Source organism: Mus caroli, chromosome 16 (assembly GCF_900094665.2).
Source record: "Mus caroli chromosome 16, CAROLI_EIJ_v1.1, whole genome shotgun sequence".
In the NCBI taxonomy this organism is placed as follows: domain Eukaryota; kingdom Metazoa; phylum Chordata; class Mammalia; order Rodentia; family Muridae; genus Mus; species Mus caroli.
In genome coordinates, this window is record NC_034585.1 from 53172602 (window position 1) to 53196236 (window position 23635).

At 41.0% G+C, this 23635-nt stretch overlaps 1 protein-coding gene across 1 annotated transcript in view; it reads right to left on the reverse strand.

The window, feature by feature from the left end:
* Window positions 1-23635, reverse strand: part of Adgrg7 (adhesion G protein-coupled receptor G7) — a 65640-nt gene that overhangs the window by 35961 nt on the left and 6044 nt on the right. The window contains exons 2-8 of the mRNA XM_021184877.1: window positions 17945-18058; window positions 16392-16496; window positions 12691-12803; window positions 9561-9707; window positions 7173-7273; window positions 1292-1422; window positions 1072-1179 (exon numbers count right to left, since the gene is read on the reverse strand). Of these exons, the coding sequence (XP_021040536.1) occupies window positions 1072-1179; window positions 1292-1422; window positions 7173-7273; window positions 9561-9707; window positions 12691-12803; window positions 16392-16496; window positions 17945-18058 (819 nt within the window). The remainder of the gene's footprint in view (window positions 1-1071; window positions 1180-1291; window positions 1423-7172; window positions 7274-9560; window positions 9708-12690; window positions 12804-16391; window positions 16497-17944; window positions 18059-23635) is intronic.

The following is a 23635-nucleotide window of genomic DNA, read 5'->3' on the forward strand; positions in this document are numbered from 1 at the left end:
AGGAAGGAAGGAAGGAAGGAAGGAAGGAAGGAAGAAAGAAAGAAAGAAAGAAAGAAAGAAAGAAAGAAAGAAAGAAAGAAAGAAAGAAAGAAAGAAAAAGAAATTGGCTTGACTTCGTTTCCATTGTTCAGGGAACAACAAATGGAAGCTTGACTTTGCCACTACTTGAATTCCTTTGGGAATGACACTCATAAAAGTCCAAGGCCTCCTGATAGAACTGGATGTGAAGTGTTCTGTAGGCTGCACATCTTTTTGCCTTTGTAGCTTTGCTTTTTCAGTTAACATCTCACATTGAAACATTCCACATTCCCCAACAGTGCGCGGCCAACTCGAGTTTACAGTCCTGATGCCAAGTCATCCTGCTTCTAGATTATCTGAACCCTTGTGCCTCACTCCTATTTATTAAGCATCACACTACCAGGGAGATAAACTTTTAGCAAACTGTGCAATTGAATAAAATCTGCTCTGTTCTTTAGATTCTTGCAAGTGTATCATATGCAGTTGTATCACCTTTTCTACATTTTGGTCAAATAAATGTTTGCATAAATAAAAATATGTTCTTTGGAACACCAGATTGTCAGTGTTGTTGGGAGAGAGAAACTTCATTAGACTTCTAGAATATAACTCTTTCAAGATATCGTGCCACATGCAAGACTGTGAGGAGCCTAGAGATGGTAGTGCAATTGTTACCACTAAATGACAACTTTCCCAGTTATATAAAAGGTTCCATGAGTGCCACACCATGAGGAAATAAGTACAGAGTTTGTGACTGAGCCTTCTTACAACACAGAAATGTAAGGAACACTTCTGCGAGCGTTTCATAGAAATACAAACTTGTGTACCTGGCACTAATATTTCAATCTGTTACTCTCCAATGTGGTTTTGAAATGAAGAATTCTCTGTGACCTGAAATAGTATCATTGAGATTACTGCATCAGAGCCTAAAGACAAACCAAATTATTAGGTGTGAAACTAAACAAGGGTTGTTTCTCCCTTCATGGACTTTTAAGTTAGTAATTGTTTGGATTCAGTGTGTTTTAAAAAGCAATGCAAACAAGGTTCAAGACGTACTTTCCCCAGTATTAAGTAAGATCTGAAGTTCAGTCTGTCCGTCTGGGTTGAGTGCATTTGCAGATTTGTCAATCGATGTTCTACCAGAAACCAGAGAATTACTAGATCCTGTAAGAAAGGGAAATTAGAATTTTAAATATCTGCATTTTGGTGAACTGTGATTTGTTATTGGCAATGGACTGTTGCTTACTGCCACAAGCATAGAAGGCTAACAGCTTACCTTTCTGTACAGAGAAGAGAACACTTGGCCCCGAACTGTCGCCTCGAGTGACAGACTGGATTGCTATATTGGGTTCCACCACTGTCTCATCATTCAGAGTATAGGAGTAATTCTCCATTTGCTTGATAAGACTGCATAGAATAAAACACAGGAACATGGCATGTTGTCATAAACCCAAGAGATGTGCTGTTTCCCTCATGAGAAAGGGCAGGAGCACACAGACCATGTAGTCACAGTGACAACCACCAAATGTGTGTGTGCATTTACTTAAATATATATCTGCCTCTCTTCACCAGGGTTTTGTTTTATCACATGTAGTTTTTTTATTTTTTTTTATTTTTTTTTATTTTTTATTTTTTTTTTTTTTTTGGTTTTTCGAGACAGGGTTTCTCTGTGTAGCCCCGGCTGTCCTGGAACTCACTTTGTAGACCAGGCTGGCCTCGAACTCAGAAATCCACCTGCCTCTGCCTCCCGAGTGCTGGGATTAAAGGCGTGTGCCACCACGCCCGGCTAGTTTTTTTTAAAAAATGCTATGATTATCGCTCCCTCAGGCTTTGTGCCACCATTGCATTAGCATATCTTGCAGGCAGGACAGCATTGTAGGTCAGAAGGGTTTTGTCTGGCTGGTACTTATGTTTTTCCTTTGATGGTGGGCAGAGTACCTTCCTGTATAAAAAAGGCCAACATGCAGGTGTGAAGGACTTTGTAGGCACCAGCTCAACTTCTCCATGTCCAAGGAGTTTTGTAGATAGGGTCTTCTGCAATGGGGCATCGCCCTTCAGTTTGTGGAGAGTCTTGGCAAGAGCCTGGGTTGTTTGGGGATTCCCATGGACCCTTTTTTGGCCAACAATTCATCTAAATATAACCTATTCTTGGTACTGGAAGCTTTGTTTAGAAGAATTTGTAGGAGCAACTAACCAATATCTCATCAACCTAAGGCCCACTCCACAAGATAGAACTCATACCTGACACAGCTTAGGTGACCAAGCACCTGAGACAAGATAGCCCAGAAACACAGAGTAAAACCCAAATACCACTGCTCTAAAAACAAACAGAAAAAAACATAGCACTAAACTGACTCCTAATGACATTCTGCTATACTCACAGATCAGTGCCTTACTCAGCCCTGATCAGAGAAGTTTCTTCTTAAAGCAGATGGAACTAATACAGAGATCCATAGCCAACCAGACTTTGTACCCACAGAGGGAGACCTTGAAACACTCAGCCCTAAATGGGTTGCCTCTATCAAATTCCTTCTCTTAGGGTTCAGGGAACCTTAGAGAAAAGGAGGCAGAAAGAATGTTCTTTGATCATAGTCAGCTATTGGATGGATCACAGGGCCCCCAATGGAGGAGCTACAGAAAGTACCCAAGGAGCTGAAGGGGTCTGCAACCCTATACCAGGAACAACAATATGAACTAACCAGTACCCCCAGAGCTTGTGTCTGCATATGTAGCAGAAGATGGCCTATTCGGCCATCATTGGGAAGAGAGGCCCCTTGGTCTTGCAAACTTTATATGCCCCAGTACAGGGAAAACACCAGGGCCAAGAAGTGGGAGTGGGTGGATGGGGAGCAGGGTGGGGGAGGGTATAGGGGACTTTCAGGATAGCATTTGAAATGTAAATGAAGAAAATATCTAATAAAAAATTGAAAAGAAAAGAGAGAATGTTCTCTGAGTACATATTACAGACTCCTTTAGTATTTTTATGGGATTCCTGAGTGTGTGAATGAGTGTGTCTCTGTTTCCTGTGCCTTCTCTTGGGCTCTTTTCCCTCTGTTTTACTCAATTCCATTGTGCTAGTTTTTGTTTTATCTGATTATATTTTATTATAAAAAGTGATGAAGGGATGCAATTAATTTGCAGTTTAAAATAGATACAGAAAAAATATGAATTATTTTGATTAGTATAGTCTTTTAAGAAGCTTAAACTAGAGATTTCTAGAAGAGGATAATGACATTTAAATTTCAAATGTTACACAATTTCATGAGTTGTTGGCAGTTTGTGCTATATATTTCCAATGTAATAAATAATATTAATACCCGATAGCATCTTTCATTAGAACTTACCTAATGATGGCTCTAAACTGCTAAGAGGATCATTTGCTTCCACTGTACCTGATAAGTTCCCATTAAGGAATACTGAAACACTGGGGTACCAAGAAAAGTATCCCCAGGCATTCAAAGGCTGAGAAAAGATGTGCTAAATGTGTCAGGGTTGTTTATCACAGTCACAGAGACTTCTAGAAAGTCATCTCACAGCTACTTTTAAGACCATTTTTCTCTCATGTCATAACTGAGTAGGTTAAATATGGGCCTCAGAGTAGCTGGTCTGATTCAAAAGGCAGCAGTCAAACAGACTTACATGACTGAAAGGGACCATCCAGTTTTTCAATTAGTAATCTTCTAGTCAGGGAGATGGGTGTGATCAGGAAGTTTCAGATTTTAGAGTAAAAAGTCAGGCCATTCTATCATTGAAAGGATAAATACAAAAGAAAAAGAGGCAATTTTCTTCCTGTTGAGAATAAGGGTGGGCCCACACAGTCTTAGGAAGACTGCAAAGCAGCCTTAGGGTCATAGCCATCTCCCTCCTCCAGGGAAGATCTGGCTCTGCACACATACACAGACTCTGTTACCACCTTATGCTTGGATTTTGGTGAGATTCAATACATCTTACAATAAATTTGTTTCGTCAGTGTGGCGGTTTGAGTGAGAGTAGCTCCTATAGGGTCATATATTTCAATGTTTGGTTCCCAGGTGGGGGATTATTTAGGAAGGATTAAGAGATGTGGCCTTGGAAAAGATATATCACTGGAGGTGGGTCTTGAGGTTTCAAAAGGCCATGTCAAACCTTGTCTTGCTCTCTCGCTCTCTCTCTCTCTGCTTCCATCTTGTGGGATAAGATGTAAGCTATCAACTACAGCTCCAGTGCCTGCCCTCCTGCGCACTCTGTTGGTCATCGACTAACCCCTCTGAAACTAAGAAAGCCCCCAATCAAATACTTTCTTTCCTAAGTTGTCTTGTTCAGGGTGTTTCATGACAGCAAAAGAACAGTAACTAAGTCAGCTGGGAAAACTCAAGTAGATAACTGTCTTAGCTACCTAAGAAAGCTAACTGGAGTACAAATTCAAACAATGGGAAAGGCATATGCAAGAGTGGATTATGTTACAGAGACAGTTTTACATCTCAAATCAGGCCACTAGGGAGATAATTTTGACCTTCAATACAACAGCAAGGATCCAGGGTTACATTGCAAGCAGAGTTCAAAAGGAAAACTAAAAACCTAACTTGTTGATTGGATCATCATATTGCCTCCACCACCAGAAACCCTACTCAGAGCCTCTGAGCTCTGGCCACGGGGGCATTGTGCCCCCGCCAGTCGGGAAGAGGGGGACAGACACTTCCTTCCCTTTGACACCTTGATGGGGTTGAAGCTGGATAGGGTTCTTCCTTCCCGTCCCTCTCCATCCCGTTTGCTTCCAGCTTTCCTATTTTCACTCTTCCCCTAAATAAACAGACTAAAAGGAGGATTCAGAGGCTGAACGCAGTGAGTTACAAGAGGGAGAAGTAAAGGAGATTGTTGGCTGGTCCCTGGCTTATGAAGAGACCCTTTTATAGGCTTGCGTCAACAGATAGAGTTTGGAGAACCAGACTTACCCTGAGAAAATTTAATTCCCTTCATTTGAAAGGAAGAGAATGAAGAGAGATCTTTCTTGGTAGCTCTTTAAGAGTATAGCTGCCCCTCAGTTTCCATGGGGGATTGGATCCTGAGCCCTGTTATCCTTATGGACACTGAAATCTTACAATGCTTAAATTCTTCCATAAAATGGCACAGTGCTTGCCTATAATATGTGCATTTATTTCTGTATATTTAGATAATTTCTACACTACTTATGAAACATACTATGAATGCTCTGTTTCATATGTATCCTTTTTTTTTTTAACTTTGATAGTTTAATCCTAAATAGATGATGGCTATATTCAGTCAAAAACTGTAAATTATATGGAGGATGCTCATAGATAGAGATAGATAGAGATATAAAAGGTCGTTGAAATAATGCTTTTATACAGAATGTTGATTGCCCATAATGCTAAAAGGCTTGATATAATCTGAAGTCTACCAAACATCAGAGACTTGGTTAGATAAAAAAGCATTTGTATGTATGTGTGTGTGGTGTGGTTTGGGGGTGTGTGTGGGGGGGTGCAGGTGTGCGGTGCATGTGTGCTGGGTGTGTGTGTGTGTGCATGGTGTGTGCACAGGGGTGGGGTAGGGTATGTCGGGTGTGGTGGGGTGTGGGGGGTGTGGGGTGCGCGCGGGGTATGGGTATGTGTGTGTGGTGTGGGTGGTGTGGAATGTATGGGTGCCATGCCATGTATGTGGAGGTCAGAGGACTGCTTGTGGGAGTCGGTTTTCTCCTTGTACCATGTGAGACCTGAGAATCAAATTCAGGTTGTCTGTTTTGGTGGCAAATATCTTTACTTCCTGAGCCACCACACAGATCCAGTAGTTAATGGAGATTGTCAAGTTGATGAGATCTGGAATCAACTAAAAGATAGCCCTCCCACCACCACCCCCAAAAACCTGTGAGAGTGTTTTCAGGAATAATTAATTACAGGGGCCAAGATCCTTTGCTAGAGTGGACATCACCTTCTGGACATGGCTCATATGAGGGTGGAAAGCAAGGCAGTGAGCTTGGCTGTCTTCCTCGGCTTGCAGGGAATGAGCCTGCTTGGTTGTTGCTGCTGCCATTTTGTGTGGATATTAAAACCCAGCTTCTTAGACCTTCCAATTGAACTGAAGGTCGTGGTTCTCCAGAAATCATTTAGGCCTTCAGCAGGACGACTGAGCCATCCAGCCCTGAATTCTGAGCAGCTACTGACCTAGCCTCTATAGTGTGCACATAGCTGTTGTTGTGCCCCATATTGTATAAGTCAATCCAATAAGTACCCCTTTGTAGTACATCCTCATCCTGCTGTGCTGCTCTGCCAGTGGACTCTATAAGTACAATGCCATAATATAGAATTATGTTCATGTATACATAGTCATAGCTTTTAAAAGGTTTTAAGATAGTAAATGACAATAGGTTAACACATTATGTAGTTACTTATGTATGAGGGCATGAACTTATATACAGAAAGAAAATATTTGGAGTATATTCTAAACAATTGAGGTAAATAATTTCAAAGAATTTGCCCATTATGTATTTGCTCATTTTTCTGCAGTAAGCAAGATTAAATGTAAAAAATAGGTTTAAAACTGTATTTTAATGATAGGCCTCTGTAACTAAATATGATTTGGGGGTATACATACATAATCAAAAATAATCAAGTACATGGCCTTAATAAGCAAAAGCAAAGGAAGAGGGGTTAGAATTCCTTCCCCCCCCCAAAGTAGCCATAGGAAAACAGAAAGCAAAACAAAACAACACAAAACAAAACAACAATAAAAAAAAGCCCTGCCTATCAATTCTTGGGAAGAGAGAGCTGAGGTGTGGACTGTAGGCTGACAGTGTGGTACATCCTGTAGTCGGGTGCTCTCTGCAGCTCTGTGCATGGAGAAGGGAGTTGAAGAACACCTTCTGTATGCAGAGGCTGATGCTTTGAACACACCAGACCCAGGTTAAGAGAACAAACTGTAATCTGAATCATCCCAGACTCACTTTTTCTCCTAGCCCATGAGCACACCTCAAACCAAGTAAGTAGCACATATCACTCCATATAGAACAAGATCAAGTAGAAAGTCAAGGGTTTTCTCTTTAATTCCCAAAGCATCAGGAGGCAGTTATTGTAGCCCTGCGAGAAATAGATCCTCTAGTCACACTTTCACCCAAGGAGGTAGATAGATGGCACTTCCTCAAACTTTCCTTCCAAACAGTTGCTTACTTGCTAAAGGATTTGCTATTGTCCATCTCAGCAGCTTTTTGAAAAACATCTTCACTGGCATCCAAAATCTGACTCACTGTGGCTATAGCAGTTTTTTTTGCCTGTGAAGGAGAAGGCACATCGCGTAAGATATGGGTCATGCATAATTGTCACTCTGATCGTGAGGAATTATCATGGTAGCCAATAACAGGAATAGCATGATTGTCCAAAGGAAAGTAACTTTTTAAAATCAAAGTTTCAGTTTGAGACGTGAGACAAAGGAAAGACCCATGATAAGAAGTAGAAACATAAATGAAGCTGGGGAAGGAGGAGGCTTAGGAGTTTGAATTTGACTTCATGATAAGGTCACTCACTGAGCTCTCTCTACTCACAAAAACACTTGGCTTGGATAAAAGTAGACACAAATATTGCTGCAATGCTGGCTATCCAAACCTCACAGCCCATGATACTTAGCACAACTTAAATACTTAGTATCAGGTGTACTTTTAGCTATCAGTAAAATTATTTTCTGATAATTGAACACTCAGGTGTGTCAGAGATATAGTCTCTTGGCCTTTTATTCCTACATGTCTTTACCAACTAAACTTTACTGGGAGAAGTGCATATTCTTTGAATTCTGTCTTTAATTACCTTGCTACTTAAAACCACTTTTCAAAGAATGTTTGGTAAGTAAAACAATTTTTGAAAGAAGGTTATCTGAAAATCATGAAGGAAATGAGCTGTGTTGATGTACTTCATTTTGATAGCTTACAACCCTGCTGACCAAATTAAGAACTCCATTAATGACAAATGTCAAGTATAATTCTTTTTTTTTTAATGGTTGAGAATTTAGCAGGCCATGATATTAGACCTGTAAACCTGGGTTAGGGCTTTTTAGAAAAAAAAAGTGAGTATGCTTGACACAAATGCAGATATTAAAAGGCATATTTCAGAGCAAGTGTATAGGAAAACTGTTTATTTGGAATAGAACAGGGATGACCCAGTTTAATAAAATTGTTCATATGTACCTAATAAAGAGACTGGTTTATTCTAAGACATGCTGGAATATCTAATGTAATAATAATCATGTTAATTCCAGAGGATGTTTAGACACGGAGTTTAACTTCTTTGAGCATCTCCCCAGGAAGTGTTCTCTGCCCAATGGTCTTAACTTAAACATCACTCAAATCACAGTGCAAGGAATAGATTTCGGGATGCTCCTCCCATTTTAGGTTTTGGGAATCAAACCTAAGGCCCCACATATGCTAATGAAACACTATCAATAGGCTACAATCCCAAATACCTCTTATGACTTAAAATCTTGGATTTTTCAGTCCCAAAAGGACATGCATGGCATGTTCTCACTTATAAGTGGATATTAGCCATAAAATACAGGATACCCATGCTACACTCCACAGACCCAAAGAAGTTAAACAAGAAGGAAGGCACAAGTGAGGAAGCTTGACTCTCACTTAGAAGGGGGAATAAAATAGTCATAAGAGGCATGTGTGGGGAGGGAACTGGGTGGGAGTGGGGAGGGGTAGGCGAATAGAAAGGGTTCAGGATCAGGTGTGGGGAAGGACAGGAGACAGACAGGGGTGGAGAGGTGGAGGGCATCTCCAGGATCTGACAGAGACCTGGGATGATGGAGGTGCCCAAGAATCAATGGGGCTGACCTTAGCTGTCACATCACTGGGGCGATGGAACCTGAAAAGGCCACCTCCTATAGCCAGGCAAGAACACCAGTGGAGTGCCCACAAAATTTTCCACCCAAAATATATCCTGTCTATAAAAAAAAATCATGAATGGGGGATAGAGGAGAAACTGAGATTCCCTCTTGAGACCCATCCCATGGGCAAGCACCAATCCCTGGCACAAGTACTATGCAGTGCTTGCAGACAGGAACCTAGCATGTCCTGTCCTCTGAGAGGTTTGGCCCAGCAGCTAGCTCAGAGAGATGCAGACACCCACAGCCAAGCAGTAGATACAGCTTGGGGACTCCTATAGAAGTATAGGGGGAAGGATTGTGAGAACTCCACAGGAAAACCAACAGAGTCAACTAGCCTGGGACCCTCAGAATCTGAACCACCAACCAAAGAACATACACAGGCTGGACCTGTGCATATGTAAAAAATTTGCAGCTTGTTCTTCAGGTGGGTTCTAAACAACTGGAGCAGGGACTATTCCAAAAGCTGTTGCCTATCCTTGAGATATGGTCTTCTAGCTAGGCTGCCTTGCCTGGCCTCAGTGGGAAAAGATGTGCCTAGCCCCTGATGTGCCAGGGTGGGGAAATATTCAGGGAGGACACACCCACTAAGAGAAGGGGGATATAGAGGGAAGGATAGTGGATGGGAGTGAACAGGAGGGGGAAGTATGTAAAGTGAATAAAAATAAAATCTTGTGTTTTACCTGGGTTTCATTTTGGGGTTTACCGAAGATCTCTCCAACCACTGTAGTAGCAGAAGTAATATTCTGAGCAGTCAGTTTACTGGCATCTGTTGTTAAAACCTGGGCTTCTCTAGAAATATTCTCAGCACTTGCTGTTTTGTTGTTTATCTGTTTAAAGGTAGTTTTGTTTATTTCAAAAAGTCTAGTTTATACAAGTATTCCTAAACATTTTGCAAATGGCTGCAGTTAAATGAGCTGTTTAGCCGAATCTTTGTTTGCTTCTTTTTTGTGTGAAAGCAACACAGTTCACAAAGCCCAGGGCATCTCCCCATTCTCTACGATCTGCGTGCATTATACTAAGAACGAGGTGCTACAACTCACAGACCACATGAAGCTCAAGGGGAAGGAAGACCAAAGAGTGGATGCTCCAGTCCTACTTAGAAGGGGGAACAAAATAATCAAGGGAAGTAGAAGGTGGAAGGGAATTGGGAGGAAGAGAAGAGGGGGAGAGGAAAAGGGGGGGGGAAGAATTAGGTATGGGAGGAGATGGAGGAAATATACAGAAGGTCAGGAAATTGAACAGAGGTGTGTAGCAATGGGGGATTTGGAACTGGTGGTAGCAACTAGAAAGCCCCAGATGTCAGGAAAGCAAGAGGCTCCCAAGACCCAGCAGGGATGACATTAGCTGAAATACCCTACAAAGAGGAGGAAGGACCTGTTGACACCATATCCAGAGGTTAGGCATGCCCCCCATCACCGATTGAGGAATGGGGCCACCCACCCATCTCCAAAATTTTAACCCAGAATTGCTCCTGTCTAAAGGAAATACAGGGACAAAGAGTGAAGCAGAGACTGAAGGAAAGGCCACTCAGAGACTGCCCCACCTGGGGATCCATCCCACATGTAGACACCAAACCCAGACACTATAGCGGATGCTAAGATGTGTTTGCTGACAGGAGCCTGATACAGCTTTCTCCTGAGAGGTTCTGCCAGATCCTGACCAATACAGATGCAGCAGCTTGCAGCCAAGCATTGGACTGAGCACAGGGACCCCAATGGAGGAGTTAGGGGAAGGACTGAAGGAGCTGAATGGGCCTTATGTGGCATCAATGGGAGGAGAGGTTCTTGGTCCTGTGAAGGCTTGATGCCCCAGTGTAGAGGAATGCTAGGGTGGTGAGGTGGGAGTGGGGAGTGGGTGGGGGAGCACCCTCATAGAAACAGAGTAAGGGAGGTAGGATAGGAGCTTTTCGAGGGGAAACAGGGAGAGGGGAAAGGGGATAATATTTGAAATGTAAATAAGATAAAAAAATTGTAAAAAAATAAAATAAAATAAACAACAAGGAACTGCTATAGTCACGTTGCTATGGAAGTGGAGTCAACGTGTGGGGATGCAGTGAACTCAGTTTTACACTAGATGGCACCATCCCTTCAAAAATCAAACCAGTACTCATTTGTAAGGAGGCAGCAGAAAAACAAATATTGAATTCAACAGCCAAGTCTCAGTGCTGAGCACACTGATGTTTTAGGGTATGGTCGTGCATAATAAAATGTATAAGCATACATCATTTATAATATAAATTATAAATAAAAATGGTTCTGTGAGCTGAGCTCCCTCCTAAAAAGACTTAAAAGACTTGGAGACGTTTAGAAGCTTATCCTAAAGTTTACACAGCTTGGAAATCGCAGCGTCGAGAGGCTAATACTGGCTTGTCAGATTCCAGAATCTGTACTCTCTTTCAATATGTAACTGATACCTACCTGCACAACCGCTCTCTCATTTCCAACCCACCCACATCCTGGCCATCCACAGGAAGTTGCTGTGGTTCCTTGTGGATTTTTTTTTAATTAGATATTTTCTTCATTTACATTTCAAATGCTATCCCCAAAGCCCCCTATTCCCTCTCCTCACCTTGCTCCCAAACCCACCTACTCCCCCTTCTTGGCCCTGGCATTCCCCTGTACTGGGGCATATGATCTTCGCTAGACCAAGGAAGGGCCTCTCCTCCCATTGTGGATTTTAAACTCAGCAGTAGCTCTGTGTCAGCTTGGCGATGGTCCCTGGCAAAAGCATTCTCACTCAAGAGTTCTAACTTTTCCTCACCTATAATATTTATCTGTGGCTTAAATATTAAATATAAAGCTTAAACATGATTTCAAAAGCTTGGCAGTGTACTTAAAATGTTTTAAATGGTACAGGGATATTCCCCCAATCAACCAAAGTTTTGTTTACATTTTATTTATTTATTGGTTTTATCATTACAATTCATAAGTGATGTATTCAGTACTAACAACACATTGACTCATTTGGATGCTAATGACATGAAGATGTGTTGCACTTTTATGAGTCTGGACAGCAGCAAACCACAGCCTCTAGTCATTCCCAAGATGATGAAGAGAACTGAGTATGCTTCATTGGTCAACCATGATGTTGAGTAGATTAGGTGATTTAAATACATTTTAAATATACAGTGGGCTTATCAGGTCTTAATTGAATTTTATGTCCAGGATCATCTGTATTTGGTAGCAGTAAATGATCATCCATTGGTGGCATTAGCTGTAATTACCTTTAGTATGGAAATCATATCCTATTTGATAAAGAAGAAATAAGATAAAATATCTGCACAAAGAAGTGCCACATCAAAGTTTTCAGCTTCTTCCTCTTCTTGAGTGATTATACAAGTTAGCACTTCTATGCATGCTCGATTGTCTATTCCTCAGCCCATATAATTAAGATGAGTGGGAACATATCTAGTCATAAATCCTTATGGATATAACCCTGAGACTAGTGTCAACATGAAGTTGTCTGTGTCTAAGGGTAATGAATTGTTCAATTTCTTTTTCATTCATTTTAATGGAGTAGACTATCTTTGGTTTATGAAGCCAGGGCTCTACGCTCAGTCAAAGCTTGAGCAGTCTACAAATATAAGGTCATTTAAAATATTTGCTAAGCTACCATTTGCTAAAATAAAATGTCAACATTAAAGAGATGTCGACTTTTAACCAAATAAGAATGGTTTCACTTACTGATATTGTGATTTATAATTTGAGAGTTTTAAAAGCATCCATTTGACCTTTAGGTATGTAAAAACCAAAGAGTTGGCCTAGACTCAGAATGTATCCCGCTGCCCAATGGATGGGCTAGAAGGCCTACCTGTATCTCCAGGGTCTGTAGATTTATAGAACAACTTCCTTTGGTTACATTTTGTAGTTCTATGTTTCCAAACTCAGAAACATTGCACAGCCGAGTTGCTTTAGGACTGCCGGCTTCAATAAAAAGGAAAAAAAGTGTAAAAAGCCAAACGTGGAAACCATTGCATGCTTTGTGCCAGCGTGACTCTGCTTGGCACTGCATGTATTCACTCTTGAGTCTGGGCTGACCCGTGACTGGCCTTCATCAATGGAGTGTGGAAATACACAACTTCCAGCACCTGGGCCTCAAACATTCTCTCAGTTTCAGTCTCCACCATTTTAAGATGTTAGAATGCTTTCCTAAGGTTACAATATGAGGGAGTCTGATGACTGGGAGACAATGTACTGGATTGAGGTGCTGTAGCCAATGGTCAGCATGCGTGTTCCCCAAATGAACATTCTAGCTGCCACAACCAACTTATAGCAAGGGGAGAAACCTAAAGCATTGTTTTAGGATGAGCCTTTGGAATTATTTTAATACCCACCAATAGGAAACTCAACCAATTGCTACAGTATTCTGCACAGTTGTCTTGATTTTTAAAATGGGAGTTTCTGCCATGACCAGTTGCTATTTACTCCCCTCTTTGTCTCAAAGATTTACTTTCTAACCCATAGGAATGAAATAACTTTGAACAGGTCACAATGAAGGTAAACTAAGCTGAGACTAGAACCTATATATAAGATTTCTTACTGGCTCTTAAGTTATATGTTAATCCTTTATCTCTATGCAAATCTGGGTAACTCCCAAAAGGCATAGAATTCCAGAGTATTACAGCAAATGCTAGATGTTCTATTGGCTCTCAGGAAAGCATCTCCTTGGGCAGTTTTGTTTCCTCAGATCACCTGGACTTTCCACCTCATTGTCTACCAATTACTACTGACTACATATGTATAGGTAAAATCATAATTAAAGGGGTGCTTAATCACAGGTGACACTTTTTCTCAGGATCAGTATTAAGGCAGCTGCTTTTTGAGAAATGGTAAGAGATGTTGATATCAAAAACTGCTTTAATGACACTTAAAACAAGTTAGGGTTTTCATTAATTTATATGATCACTATACATCTACTGCAAGACATATGTACTGGCTGGTTTTGTGTGTCAACTTGACACAGGCTGGAGTTATCACAGAGAAAGGAGCTTCAGTTGGGGAAATGCCTCCTCGAGATCCAACTGTGCGGCATTTTCTCAATTAGTGATCGAGAGGGAAAGGCCCCTTGTGGGTGGGACCATCTCTGGACTGGTAGTCTTGGGTTCTATAAGAGAGCAAGCTGAGCAAGCCAGGGGAGGCAAGCCAGTAAAGAACATCCCTCCATGGCCTCTGCATCAGCTCCTGATCCCTGACCTGCTTGAGTTCCAGTTCTGACTTCTTTCAGTGATGAACAGCAATGTGGAAATGTAAGCTGAATAAACCCTTTCCTCCCCAACTTGCTTCTTGGTCATGATGTTGGGCAGGAATAGAAACCCTGACTAAGACAACATAATAAGTTTTAATACATATAGGATTTATATGATTTAAGAAGCCATACCAAGTGTGCCTCTTCCATTATTCATTGAATTATGAATATATTCAAGTATCGTTGAAATGCACTGTAATTACTTGTTATATAAATTAATTAAAAAGAATTCTTAACAGAATTAAAAGTGGATTTGGTAATAGTTGAAATATATATCTTTAAAATGATAGGGACTCAGTCTGAAATTCAAAGATATAATAAACATTTTTATAATAGTTGCTCAAGAATCAGGTAAATGACAAACAAAATATGATACTGTGACTGGCTTAGCTGCCTCCCCAAAGTATTATATCTATCAGCTGTGATAACCTTCATGGGTATATTACTGACACTTATTTTTTCCCATTCATAGCATGCAGTTATGCTTTGTAAGTTGTATCTGGTTTATGAAGCATAAAAAATGTAAGGTATATATATACAATATAGAAACTGAAGACAACAGTTATCCATATGCTCACATGCATAGTAAAAACAAATGTATTGACATGTTCCTTTAGCTTTCTGAGATATTAAGAGGCTTGTGCTGTCTAGTTTTATGTCAACTTGACACATCTGAGAGATAGGAACTTCATTTGAGAAAATGCTCCCATAAGATCTGGCTGCAGGTAGGCTTGTAGGGCATTTTCGTAGTGATTGATGGGGAAAGGTGAAGCCCATTCTGGGTGGAGCCAACCCTGGGCTGTAGTCCTGAATTGTATAAGAAAGCAAGCTGAGCAAGGCAGTAAGCAATCCTCCCTCGCGGCCTCTGCATCAGCTCCAACCTCAAGGTTCCTGCCCTGCTTGAGTTCCTGTCCTCATTGCATTTGGGGCTGAACTGTGGTATGGAAGTGTGAGTGAAACAAACCCTTTCCTCTCCAAGCTGCTTTAGATCATGGTGTTTCACCCCAGCAACAGTAACTATAACTAAGAGAAGGCTGGGAAGGACAGATACTAATCGTCGGATGGATCATGGACATGTGAGTGATCACTTATAGAATAAGTAAAGAGGGAATGTAGGAAAAAGCAATTCCTACAATGTATTTAGAATTTCAGTGTGGTCAGGATATACCCAAAAGTTAATATCTAAGTAAAATATGAAATCATTCTGTTACTGATGATAGCTTTACCATACATTTTTATAAATGAGTTTTAAAGTGATTGCATTCTTGAAACATCCAGTCTGTGAGAAATGGGGGATGCTGGCAAAGCTAAGAAGATACAAATTAATGTAGTCAAGGGACAGGTCAAACATCTAGATAAAATTACATGACCAGTAGGCTCTAGTTATTATGAAAAGAGATCTCTGGATGAATAAAGTCTACACTCAGAACACTTTCCTCAGTGTGGTACTAATTTAAGTCATCAACATTCTGAATCCTGCCTGGAAACATATTTTTTATAACTTATTATTTGCTGCTTTTATTTATTTATTTTTAACAATTTATCTATTATTATATGTAAGTACATTGTAGCTGTCTTCAAACACACCAGAAGAGGGCGTCAGATCTCATTACAGATGGTTGTGAGCCACCATGTGGTTTCTGGGATTTGAACTCAGGACCTTTGGAAGAGCAGTCAGTGCTCTTAACCACTGAGTCATCTCTCCATTCCTGTCTGGAAACATATTAGAACCAGAATATACTTCCTTTGATTCTTGAAATGCCTCAAACACATAGGGTTGTCATACTGATGAAAGTGTCATGAATCTAGAAACATACCATGATGAATAACCAAAGTGACCAAGGAAATAAAGGACTACTGACAACAGGCCTACTCCAGTTAGTCTCTAGTTGGAAAGACACATACTTAAAAAGGTACAGAAGAAATCTATAATATATATTGATTTAAAATAATGTACACAAATGCTACAACTCACAGAATAAATATTCACCTCAACCAATGCCATGGGACAGAATAAGCTAGAGAAAAACATTCCAATTAAACACAGATCAGGAAGAGTTTAGAAACAACTGATCCACGTTAAAGTTTTTAGGGAAATTATGATTTTATGTAGTTCTACACTAACCTTTAAACTCTGACATTAAAATAAGCTAAGACTTTCCTTTCTGTCTTGTCCAGAGACCTAATTCTAGTTGGGGGAATGGTAGGTATGATTCACTCTAACCATTCTTGTGGTAAAATAGAGATTCCAGGGGAGGAACACATACCATTGAGGGTGCCCGGTTCACATGTTTGCAAAGAAGGTCCATATCTGCCCACTGGGATTCTGCCAAAGGTGAATTCACCGTCGGTACTATTTTCACAGAAATTAGCTGTAATGGAAACAAATTTCTCTCATAATAAATCATTTATTTTTGAAATTTGAAGATGGGTAAAAGATGAATTTCAGAATCTTTGCAGTGTAATTGGAGTAAAAAAAGACTTAATAGTCAATGAGCCAGTTCAGTTTCCATACTTTCTATCAGCTTACATTTTTGTCATTAGAATAAATGTGCTAGATAATTGGTTTCTGTTAAAATGTACAGCATACAGACTTGGGTTGGGGGGAGGTGTGACCACTAACACACTTTACACGATGCATTGCAACGATGCATTGCAAGAAGTATGTATCAATCAGTTAGGATCTAGAGAATGGCCTGATGACAATCTATGGTGGCAAAGGACTTTATGAGACTTTGGGTCAAAGCAAAAAGGACAAAATCATGGGGGTGTAGGATACATTCTCTGGAAGGAGTAGAGGCAATTGGAGGAGATGGAGAGACTATTCTAAGATGGAAGTACGAGAATGAAAACTGTTGGAAACTACACATTGATCCAGAAACAGCTTGAAATGGGATTCTGACATCATGTATGGACATCAAACCATAAATTTAATAGCTCAAGGGAAAGGAAAGGACTGAATTAAGCACATATTTAAGCATATCCTCAGACTCATTGTGATTCAAAAGCAAAATACTAAACCTCTGGCTTTTGAAAGACAGTCAAATAGCGTATAACCTCTCAAAAGGACTTGCAGAAACTATATTGCTAGCTGTCCTGGATTAAAGGCTGGAAGCAAAAGGAAAATTATATCTGAATTACAGAAAAAAATAATATTTAGAAAATGGACAAAGTATCTCCATCATATAGACGCTAAGAGGAAAACATGGCTTTGATTGTTGAGAGGAAAAAAAATCTCACATTTTTAGCATTTATAATATTTTTTCATATATATGTGTGCTTGTGTTTTATTACTTGACAGTTTTATACAATTACATAATAAATGCTAGATTTTTCCTATTGCCACTTTCCTTCTTATTCCCCATCCTCTAGAGTCCCTTTCCAAGTTAGTCCTCTGCCTATTTTCATGCCTTCGTTTTGTGTTTGCTTCTCTAAGTTTAGTTAGACTTTCTTGCTCAAGAGCATGAGTGAGAGATTCGTTACTGAGGCAAGGGCAACTTTATCAGTGAATACACCCCTGGGGAAAAATCATGCCTCCTCCCCTAACAGTTAACTCTCAGTAGTTTCCCAGGGAGGGAATAGAATCTCATTAAAGCCCCTGGTATCCATGACGAAATGTGGACAGACCAATCTTGTGCAGGTCTGTGGTTACAGTTGTGGTGAATTCATGCATCCATATCTTAGTGCTCTCATCATGCTTATTGTGTCTATAGTCTTTAGCTAAAGCTTCTAGAGGTTTTTTTTTTTTTTTTTTTTGCTGCTGCTGTTACTAACAAAAGTCTCACCAATATGTCATCATAGTATTATTCAAGTAACTTACCAATTGTACAACGCAGCCCTTTCCACTCTTCTGTACAAATGCATCTGCCATTTTTCCAGGTTCCGCCATTCCTGCAGAACTGTACAGGGGTGCTTGACACAGGAACAAATACCCCTGAAGAACCAGTAAACAGAATAGTATGGGAACTTGTCAGTTAGTTTCTCTTTTTACGTCTGTAGCTCTTTAATTTCTATATGCAAAACCAGATTGGCATTGCTGGAAATATCCATTATACCATCCTCATCAATATGTAACATTATGAATACTAAATAAGATATATTTAAAAGACAGAGCATTCAATGGGAATCTTCTAAGAGGAAACAGACAATACATAGATAAATAATAGATAAATAGACAGACAGGTTGACCAAGTTAGCATGCAGACTTCCAAATACTATTTGGATACTATGTTGACTAATTTTATGTCAACTTGATACAGGTTAGAGTCATTTTAGAGGAAGGAACTCCAGTTAATTAAATGCCTCCATAATATTGGACTGTAGGCTACCCTGTAAAGCATTTTCTTAATTAGTGATTGATGAGAAGTTAGCACTCAGCCCATTGTGAGTGGTGCCATTCCTGGGCTGATGGTCCTGGGTTAAGTTAAATAAGTAAGAGGCTGAGTAAGCCATGGGGAGCAAGCCAGTAAGTAGCCCTCCCCCATGGCTACTGCATCAGGCCTTGTCTCCAAGTTCTTGTCCTGATTGAAACCCTGCCTGCACTGCTTTTAATGATGAATGGGTATATGGATCTGTGAGTGAAACAAACCCTTTCCTCCCCAAACTGCTTTTGGTCGTGGCATTTTGTCACAGCAATAGAAACCACCAAGACAAATACAAAAGAAATAATGAGGACAGAGATCAGACCAACAAGGAAGACTTTCCTAAAGAGGTAGTATTTGAATTACACTGTATTATTAAATCAAGTAAACTCAAGATAAAAACTTATGGCCTAAATTGAAAGCACAGAAAGAGTAGCATCAGAGGGTGCTCAGTAGGTAAAGAACTTCCTTACAAACCTGAGTTCAATCCTCAGAACCCTTGTGGAAAAACATGACAGTATCTTCCCAGTGGCAGGAAGGGAGATACTGGTCGATGTCTGAGCCTTGCTGGCCAGACAGACTTACGGAATCAAGGAGCTCCAGGCCAATATGAGAGCCTGTCTCAAAACACAGGGTAGACGGCACTTAAGGGATGATAACACTAGAGGTTGACTGCTGATCTCCACAGGTATGCCTGTGCCATACCACATGCATCTGCACACAGACATGACCATGTGTGCATACTGGATGCCCAGTGTAGCATCACAAAGCACGGAGAGTTCTCACATGTCCCAACAGCAGTAGAATGAACACAATAGCAATGGTCTTGTGTACATTCTACATCCTGTCTACATAGTAGACTGTGAAGACCTTTATACACTAAGCTCAGGAGATTAAATCCTGAGAGGATGCAGAGGGGTCTTAAGGCAAAGGAGTTGCATTAGGAACTAGGATGACTGATCCAACGATGTGGGAATAGGCTGGGCATATGGCAAGAAGAGTTAAACAGTGATCCAGTCCTCCATGGAGGCACTGAGATGGTAGACAGTAGTTGTCTTAGTCGGGGTTGCTATTCCTGCCCAAACATCATGACCAAGAAACAAGCTGGGGAGGAAAGGGTTTATTCAGCTTAAATTTCTACATTGCTGTTCATCACCAAGGAAGTCAGGACTGGAACTCAAGCAGGTCAGGAAGCAGGAACTGATGCAGAGGCCATGGAGGGATGTTACTTACTGGCTTGCTTCCCCTGGCTTGCTCAACTTGCTCTCTTATAGAACCCAAGACTCCCAGCCCAGGGATGACACCACCCACAAGGGGCCTTTCCCCTCTTGATCATTAATTGAGAAAATGCCCCACAGCTGGATCTCATGGAGGCATTTCCCCAACTGAACTCCTTTCTCTGTGATAACTCCAGCTTGTGTCAAGTTGACACAAACCCAGCCAGTACAGTAGTACACTCAGGATGAATACCTGAAATAGGAGCCCTTGGGAAAACTTTGTTTTAGGTAGGGGACACTAGTGTTTGTAGACTGAATGGTGAAACTCTAAGGGTAGAGTGGCTTGTACTATGTTGAGTCTCCCACAGATTGACAGCCTTACATGCTCAGCAGTATTTACAAATGCAGTAACACCGGGAAGGACAACAAAGCCTGCTTAAAAGTAATGAAAAGCCAAGAAAAATATCCAGATATTAAAGAGAATTCTGTTTCTGTAGTTCTTTCACGAAAGATGTAACTGAGTCTGAGTGACCAAAGTGGATGAAAATCCAGCAAAAAGCTACAGTCTTAACAGATAAAGGCATGAGAAGACATAGGCAGTGACAGAGCAACTGGAATCTCAGAGGGGATTTCCAGGAGAGAGACAAAGGAATATGGCTTAGCCTCTGTGTATAAGTTTCCATTAAATATGGAGAAAGAAAACATTTGAAAAAAATAGAATTATAAGATCTAGATCTAGAGGAACGTGTGTGTGTATGAGTGTGTGTGTGTGTGTGTGTGTGTGTGTGTGAGTGTATGTGTGAGTGTGTGTGTGTGAGTGTGTGTGAGTGTGAGAGTGAGAGAGCAAGAGAGAGAGATTGAAGTCATAAAGCAGGAAGATAAAGGAAGCTTGAAAAATTCTTAAATTTGGTTAAAAAATTTGTTTAGAGATCTAAGCTCAGAAAGTCACAGGCAAAATAAATATGCATATAAATATGACCAAACTGTGAAAATTCAAAATTTAAGAAAGATTCTGAAAGTAATCTATTAACAGCCTAAGCGTTACTAATGAATTAAGAAGGTAAAAATATCAGTCTTACAGACGTTCTCTAAGAAAACAGAGAAAAGCAAAACTAGTCAAGTTGTTTCATAATGTGAGAATAACTCTGATGCCAATACATGAGAAGGACATTACAAAAAAACAATTCTAGGCCATTAAATCTCATTTACATATGACTATTTTGTAACCCTTTGTCTTACTTAGGGTTACTGTGATGAAACACCATGATCAAAAGCAACTTAAGGAGGAAAGGGCTTATTTAGCTTTCACTTCCACAGTAATGTTTATCATTGAAGAACTCAAAATTGGTAGGAACCCAAGGGCAGAAGCTGATGCAGAGGCCATGGGCCTGAGGGTGCTACTTGCTACCCATGGCTTGCTCAGTCTGTTTCCTTATAGAGCGAAGGGCCACTAGCCCAGGTGTGCACCCTTTCACAATGGGCTGGACCCTCTCCCAATCAATCAGTAATTAAGAAAACACACTAAAAACTTACTGCCTGTTCTTCTAGAGGCATTTTCTCAATTGGTGTTCCCTCCTGTCAGATGACTATAGCTAGTATCAAGCTGACATGAAATTTGTACTCACTAATAAGTGGTATTAGCCAAAAAAAAAAAAAGAGGTACAGAATACACAAGATACAGTCCACAGAACTCAAAAAGGTCAACAAGCTGAAGGGCCCAAGTGAGGACGCCTCAGCTCCACAGGGAGGGAGAAGAAAGCAACCACAAGGTGGGAGGGAGGGACCTGGGAGGAAAAGGGGACAGGGGGAGGGGGGGTGGGAGAGAGGGAACAAGATCTGGTATTGGGTGGAGGAAAAAGACTGAGAGCCAGCAGAAAGGATGGAAACAGGCAACTTCTGGAGGTGGGAGGTTAAGGGGACGCTCCAGAATGCACCAGAGACCTGGGAGGTGAAAGACTCTCAGGTCTCAAAGGAAGGAACCCTAGATGAATTGCCATACAGTGGGGAGAGGGAACTTGTAGAGCCCACCTCCAGCAAGAAGACAGAGGAGCGTTAAGTTAGGGATGGGGTTACCATCCCACAGTCAAAACTCTGACCCATAGTTGTTCCTGTCTGAAAGAACTGCAGGGATGAAAATGGAGAGGAGCCTGAGGAAAAGAAGAACCAGTGACAGGACCAAAGTGGGATCCAACTCAAGGGGAGGTCCCAAGGCCTGACACTGTTACTGAGGCTATGGAGCACTCACAAAAAGGGACCTATTGTTATTGCCCTCCGAAAGACCCAAAAAGCAGCTGAAAGAGTCAAATGCAGATATTTGCACCCAACCAATGGACAGAAGCTGATGAACCCTGTGATTGAATTAGGGGAAAGCTGGAAGAAGTTGAGGAGGAGGGTGACCCTGTAGGAGGACCAGCAGTCTCAATTAACCTGGACCCCCAAGATCTCTCAGACACTTGACCACCAACCTGGCAGCATACACCAGCTGATCTGGGGCCCCCAACACATATACAGCAGAGGACTGCCAGATCTGGGTTCAGTCAGAGAAGATGCACCTAACCCTGAAGAGACTGGAGGCCCCAGGAAGTTTAGAGGTCTGGTGGGGTGGGTGGTGGAGACATCCTCGTGGAGCCAGGGAGCCAGGGAGCCAGGGAGGAGGTATGGGATGTGGAACAGTCAGAAGGTGGACCAGGAGAGAAATAAAATCTGGAGTTTTTTTTTTTTTTTTAAAGGAAAAAAAATAATAAAGTAATAAATTTTTGGAAAAAACTGGTCAGCATAATTAACCCCTTATAAACTTGACATACACACTGCTGTTAAGCCACAACTGTTCCTTCCTTGTTCACTCCAATATCACACATTAATATGAACATCACAATTTTAAACATTCTACAGACTAAAAAAGTTCCACAGTCTTACAAATTCAAACACTTTAAATGCTATCTCTTTTAAAAGTATCCAATCTCTTTTAAAATCCAAAGTTCTGTAAAACTCCAAAATATCACTGGGCTCCTGTGAAAGCAAAAATATGTACTTTCTTACTTCAAGAAGTAAGGATTCAAAGACTTTAAAAGTTCAGTCTCTTAAACTCCAAAAGTCTCTTTTAAACCCAAAGTACCTCAACTGTGGGTTTCTACAAAATCAAAAAACTACATTAAATATTTTCTCATTTCACAAGAGAAGAACGAGGTGCACAGGCACAACCAAACTCTAACTGTAAATAGCTCAAGTGTCCTATGTTTGGGAACCGTTCATGTTCTTCTGAGCTCCTCCAAAGGCCTCAGGTAGCCATTCAAAGCACATGACGCTTATTTATTTATTTAAGTGTAGGCTGGCTCAACTCCACAACTGCTGCTGTTCTTGGTGGTTATCCCCTGGTACTGGCCTCTCCAAAGGTTTGGAGTCTGCTGGTACAGCTGAATTGCATTTTTACTGATAGCCTCACCTGGGCTCTTTTCACAGTGTGAAGCCTGTTTCTCTGCATGACTCCATTAATCTTGGACCTTCAACTGCTACTGAGGGTGCACCTTCCCCAGTGGCCTCTCCTGAGCAATCATCTTTGAAGCCTCAGCTGCTCTCCATGACTCCTTCATGCCTTCAAAACCAGGACTACCTGGGAGACTTCTACACATGACCCGGCTCAGCTGCCACCATGAGGTACAGCCTCAGCCATCTCTGGAACACCATCTCTGTGTGCTCACTCTGGAGGGAACACTTCCCAGAAGATTCTACCTGGTCTCTTCTTGCTCGTCGCTAATTCCTCAGCTCTAGCTGGCCAGCATCAATTATCCCAGCAAAGTGAAGGTTTTCCCTTCAGTGGTTCTGGAATCTTGTTAACCACAGCTGATTCTTCAGCCCTGGCTAACTAGAATCACAGATTCTTAACTCAAAATATGCAATAACCTCTTTTTTGTTTCTTTTATTGGATATTTTCTT